The sequence below is a fragment of the Maylandia zebra genome, linkage group LG15 (genome assembly GCF_041146795.1).
Source record: "Maylandia zebra isolate NMK-2024a linkage group LG15, Mzebra_GT3a, whole genome shotgun sequence".
NCBI lineage: Eukaryota > Metazoa > Chordata > Actinopteri > Cichliformes > Cichlidae > Maylandia > Maylandia zebra.
In genome coordinates, this window is record NC_135181.1 from 42,212,277 (window position 1) to 42,217,863 (window position 5,587).

The 5,587-nt window shown below is 46.5% G+C and overlaps 1 protein-coding gene across 1 annotated transcript; it reads left to right on the forward strand.

Annotated features, from left to right (window-relative positions):
• The first annotated feature begins 446 nt into the window (after window positions 1-446).
• Window positions 447-5,587, forward strand: cavin2b (caveolae associated protein 2b). Its single transcript, XM_004575598.5, has 6 exons — window positions 447-803; window positions 1,501-1,641; window positions 1,741-1,842; window positions 2,771-3,037; window positions 3,107-3,259; window positions 3,476-5,587. The coding sequence occupies exons 1-6, from the start codon at window positions 570-572 to the stop codon at window positions 3,842-3,844; spliced, it is 1,266 nt and encodes a 421-aa protein (XP_004575655.1). The 5' UTR covers window positions 447-569; the 3' UTR covers window positions 3,845-5,587.

Here is a 5,587-nt window from a genome sequence, read left to right on the forward strand (position 1 = left end):
GAGCGGTGGGCGAGAGAGCTTCACACAGACGGAGAGAGAGGGAGTGTTTCCTTCCAGATGACTTCACCTTAAAAACATGAGTGAGAGACACGACTCCCTCCCTCCCTTTCTCTCTGTCTCCAAACACAAACAGCCCTTCTTGCCCTGTTGTCACGGCAACAGCCCTCTCCGCTGTGGGCGTGGCAGACCCCAAGGCTGCAGAGTTAACCCTTCAGCTCCACGAACGTGTTGCTCAGGTCAGTTTGTGAATGATTGAATGCTTTCTGACAGGAGCAGACACCTGACAACACCTGACAAGAAGTGACACACTAACGTGAACCTTCCACATTAAAAGCCCGTCTCTGTGTGAAGGTTTCCTGAGTCTGTGTCAGGCTGTGGCAGTGAAGCAGTTAAAGGTGTGGACGCTTCCACTGTTGGAAAGTTAGACGGAAAGTTTTCCTCAGAGACAGCCAATCAGAGCCCAGGACACACACACACACTGAGAGCAAGCATTCAGGAAGCAGCTCCGCACTTTTCCTGCAGCAGGGACATTTCGGACATTTTGGAGTTTCTGCTTTGACGCTGCCATCATGGTAACCACGGAAACCCACCAGTGCCAGGACCTGCTGGTCCCCTCTCAGGACCAGGACCAGGTAGACCCCGAGAACCAGCAGGAGGACCCGGCCTCGCCCTCTTCTCTCATGGCGGGACTGGACCCGGAGAAGATGAGTCAGGGTCCCGTCAACGCCATCACAGTCCTCACGCTGCTGGATAAGCTGGTCAACATGCTGGATGCCGTGCAGGAGAACCAGCACAAGATGGAGGTGAGGTTGCAGGGCCACACCTGGGGGCTCCAGCTCTGACACAGGGTCCTGAAGCTCTCACCAAACTCCAGACAAAAAACTGCAGATTTAAGTCAGTGTTCAACATTAGTCCAGTTTATCCTGGAATAGAAACAGGAAGGCTTGCTGGTGTTTCCAGGATCAAAAACAGCTATGTTCAGTCATAGTCCAGACCAAACTCCAGTCAAAAACTCCAAATTTTCTTTTAAAACCCTTATTCTCCTTTCTCTGTGACCGCTCGCTTTCTGGCTCTCACACCAACGTGAGGCAGCTGCCACATGTTGAGCTCTGGTGTAATTGTGGATTCCTGTCATGTTTGTCACTGACAGACGTTTACTACAGACTGCAGATTAGGTCGCAGGCTCGCACTACAGCCTGGGTTTGTTTTTCCGGATCAGTAACTATGCTTGGGACATGTTTCCTGATTTTCAGTCACTTTATTTATCCCTACAGGGGGATTCAGAGTGCAGAGAGCGGCATATACAGGGAAACAGAAAAGAACAAGGATGAAATAAAAAAGTTCAAATCAGTGCTAAGCAGCCGGTAATATACAGCAAATAAAGCACACCATGTGTATGGTGCATAATGTCCAGAATTCAAATGTCTAATCTCTGGGATCCTCTCAGATTTTGTTACCGATGAACTATTGAACCAAGGTTATTGGCTGGTTGTGTCTCAGGTGCACCAGGTGGAGATGGAGGGCGTCGTCAAGGGAATCCAGGCTGACATGACCAAACTGTCCAAAAGTCAAAGTTTCACGTCGAACACAGTCAGCAAACTGCTGGACAAAAGCCGCAAGCTGTCCGTCACTATGAAAGAGGTCAGTGAACCCAGCACAGGTATGCGGGACACGTGTCAGTACACAGCACTGATTTACAGCACACCTGTCCCTAACCCTCTCACTTGTGCATTGATGCAGATTCGTGATAAGATGGAGCGTCAGGGCATGCAGGTGAAGAAGCTGGAGGCCAACCACGCCCACTTGATCAACAGGAACAACTTCAAAGTCCTCATCTTCCAGGTTAGTGATACCCCTGTACAGGTGGGTCAAAGGTCAGAGGTCAGGCACTCCATCAGCTGCTCTGAGCCTCTTCGGGAATATCCAGGATTTCCTGTTTTCTGCTGTGCTTTTTTGCATGAATGCAGGTGAGTTCAACCTGCTACAAAGATCCTCCCACCCCAACGTCATTTGTGAGTCACACCTGGACCAGAAGCTCTGAGGCATGCTGGGAGTTGTAGTTATGAACAAAGGAGGTCTGTTAGGGTCCAGCTGGCTCTCAGCCGGTCGCCTTATTTGGCCACCAGCTGCTACGGGAACTGAACTGGAAAAATGGACAGTGATCATGTGATCTGGTTATCATAGTGACAGTCAGCAGAGTCATGAGGTCAGTTTTTATTTCCATAGCTTGTCCTCGGGGCTGATATCAGCTGACGCGGTGTGCAGTAAAGCTGTAGTACTGCAGTATCAGTGTGTACCTATGAGGTGTGAGGAGGACTCAGCTGTAGTCAATACTACAGTTAGTACTACAGTCGGTATACTTAAAGTCAGCACTGTCTTCTCTCACTGACAGTAAACACTCCCATCCTCCCTAAATACCCAGCATTCCTCACGAGTTTTAACATGTGTGTGTGAGTCAGAGTGTGTTACTGTGTGTGGTTCTTCTGTAAGCCCTCCCCTGTTGTGTTTATGTGGACAGCACTGCGCACACTCATTACTGGGGTTCTTCAGGTTCTTGTTGGTTCTGGTTCTGGTCTCTGTGGTTCCACTAGAGGTGAAACAAAAAAAAAGAGTTCTCCTCACTGGGCACAGTTGCTTTTTTCCTGGTTTATCAAAACCTCGAAGTTCTCCTTTTGTTCCACCAAGATCCCCCTGGAGTCAGAGGAGAGGTCTCTGGTTCCTCCACAGATCACCGGACAGCCTCCTCATGCTCTCCTGTGTTCCACTTTAGGAGGAGAACGAGATCCCCTCCAGTGTTTTTGTGAAGGATCCTCCTCCATACCCTCGGGATGAGATTTTGGAGGAAGGTGAGGAAGTGGAGCCGGGCAGCTTGGATGGCAACCGTTCCCAGGAGGGCGGGCTCCAGACTATCGACCTATCATCTGATGAGGACGTTGGGCTGGAGGCAGAGGTAGAAGACGAGGAGGCATGGCCTCAAGATTTGGAGAACATGGAGAAGTCCAGAGCTGAGAAACTGAAACGATCCAGCCTGAAGAAGGTGAGAAATAAAGACAGTGAGACAGGTGAGAGTAGTCACACAGACAGGTAATCATGTCCTTGTCTACAGGTGGACAGTCTAAAGAAGGCGTTCTCCAGGCAGAACATCGAGAAGAAGATGACAAGGATCGGAACGAAGATCGTTTCTGCCGAACAAAGAGAGAAGATCAAGCAAAAGACTGCCAGCCTGAAGGTTTCACCTTTGAGCTTCCACATGAGGAAGGTACAGAGTTATTCCTCTTACTATTTTCCAGAGACGCCACCAATGTACCCATTAGGTCCCAGTATGTTCCCCTCACAACGTTACCCTAAAGTTACCCTAAAGTTACCCAGTCCACATGGAATGTTCCACCAAAGTCTTCTGAACAATGTCCGAGTGTTCCACTGAGGTTCCCCTTGGGTTTCTCTGGATTTCAAATCTTTGATTTTGTGTTTACAGCCTCGCAGCAACTCTGAATCTCAGCTTCCAGAGGCCTCTGCTCCAACTGGGGAGACACTTACTACTGAGGCTAACATCCAGCTCTCCCCACTGGGCAGCACTGAGCAGGAGGTCTCCTTCACAGAAGTTCATGCCCAGCTGGCCCCAACCGAGCAGCAGCAGGAGGAGGAAGTGAAAGAGGAGGAGAAGGAAGAGGAGAAACAAGAGGAGAAGGAAGAGGAGACAGAGGTGGTGAAAGAGCAGCAGACGTCAGTTGTGGTGGAGGCTGATGTGTCGGTGGTTTCGGAGGGAGTTGGAGAGGAGTATGCTCTATCCTCCACCCTCCCTAAGGAGGAGAAAGGAGAGGAGGAGAAGGTGGATGAATCCTAAACACTCCTCTGGTAATGGAGTTTCATTAGTGACAAAACAAACCTGAGCTACGATCAATCAGAAAGTCCTCATCTTCTTAAATTAACATTTCAGTGTGCCTGGGTTCTTTTTAGGCTTTCCTTTCACAGAGGTTCTTCCTAGGTTCTCCTTCAATTCCCCAGTTAATTCCTTAAAGATTCCCAAAGGTCATTGTAAGAACCCCAGGCATCCTTCCAAAGTTCACTCAATAAACGGCTTGCTGAAGTTCCTCTACGAGCCCTCCGGGGCATCTCCATGTTCCTGGTCTTTATGCCAAGCTAGTCTTAGTAGCTGTTTGCTGTAGTTTCATATTTACAGACCCAAAAATGTTGAAATGTTCCTTTAAAGTTCGGAGCTCAGGTTTGTTTTATATATATTTCTGAGTATTGATAAACCCCCACAAACAGTCCAGTCCAGTGTTACATGTGATCCTGTAAACCACGTATATGTTACACTCCTTAGTGTTTTAGGTTGAAGTATGCATGACGTCAAGAACTTTAGTTCCTCCACTGATCTGAAACCTAAAGCTAGAACCTGGAGATATGGGGTTTCTACAGGAATGGGATGATTTTTATGTTCCTTCTTTTATTGCTGATATGCGTTCTTTTTAAGCAGCTGACTGATGTAACTGTGATGATCGGCCTGATCCGAAACATAAAACATTCACCCAGTTGAACCCAGTGATGTTCTAAACCCTCACCTGTCAATCATCCAGATCTCAGGGAACACAAGGTTAACATGGTGCTAAACAGACCCCTAGAAGGTTTACAAAATGTTCTACAAGCATTCACCTAATTTGATCCTTCAGGTTATTAGAACATTATACCAGTGTTCCACTAAGGTTCCCAGGAGATCCCTAGATATTGTTAACCTGGTAGTACCCTAATGACCCCTTGAGGATCCCCAAAGCATTCTGTCAAGGTTCTACTGACATTCCCAGCATGATCTCCAGGGTTTCTGTAGTATTCTGGTAACAATCCCAATTCTAACCACGTGTTGTCTAAAATGTTCCTCTGGTGTTTATGTTGAGTTTTTATTTGGTTAAACTGGTTGGTTTTGATTCTCTTAGACTCTTTTTGTCCCAAAAGATTCAGTCTGGTTCTCCAGAAAATTCTCATCTTTGACTGCTCTGATGTTCCACTAAGTTTTTTTAAAGGTTTCCAAAGATCAACTGTTGGTTACACTGAAGCTTTTCTACAAGATTTTTACATTTGGAACTTGCTTCACTTGAAGTTAAACATTCCCCAGTGTCTTCTTAAGCTCTCCCAAAGATATTCCAAATATTTCCTGAAAGGTTGCCCTGACATGACTCTACATTCCACTGATATGTTCTCCTAATGTTCCCCTGTTGTTTTCTTTACATTCTGCTGAGGTTCTCCTGATGTTCCTGCCTGTTCCAGTTGCTGTGTTGATTTACTAAACATGAATTTTTATCTAATGTTTTCTTATTCGATCAATATCTTTTGTCCTCTCTGAGGGACTCAGCTTTTCAATAACCTGCCATTTCCTGCTTATTAACCATACAGAAGTATTTGTGACCAGGGTGTTAACCTCCTCAGCAGACCTAATCAGACTTATTGATCAGTTTGTTGCTTTCAGGTGTAGCATTTCTGTTTTGCTTGTTTTTATTTTACCACAAACTTTGTGCTGCCAAAGAACTGATTTCCTTTTTCAATTAATTATCTAATCCTCCATATAATCAATAAAACCTGTGAAACCACACAA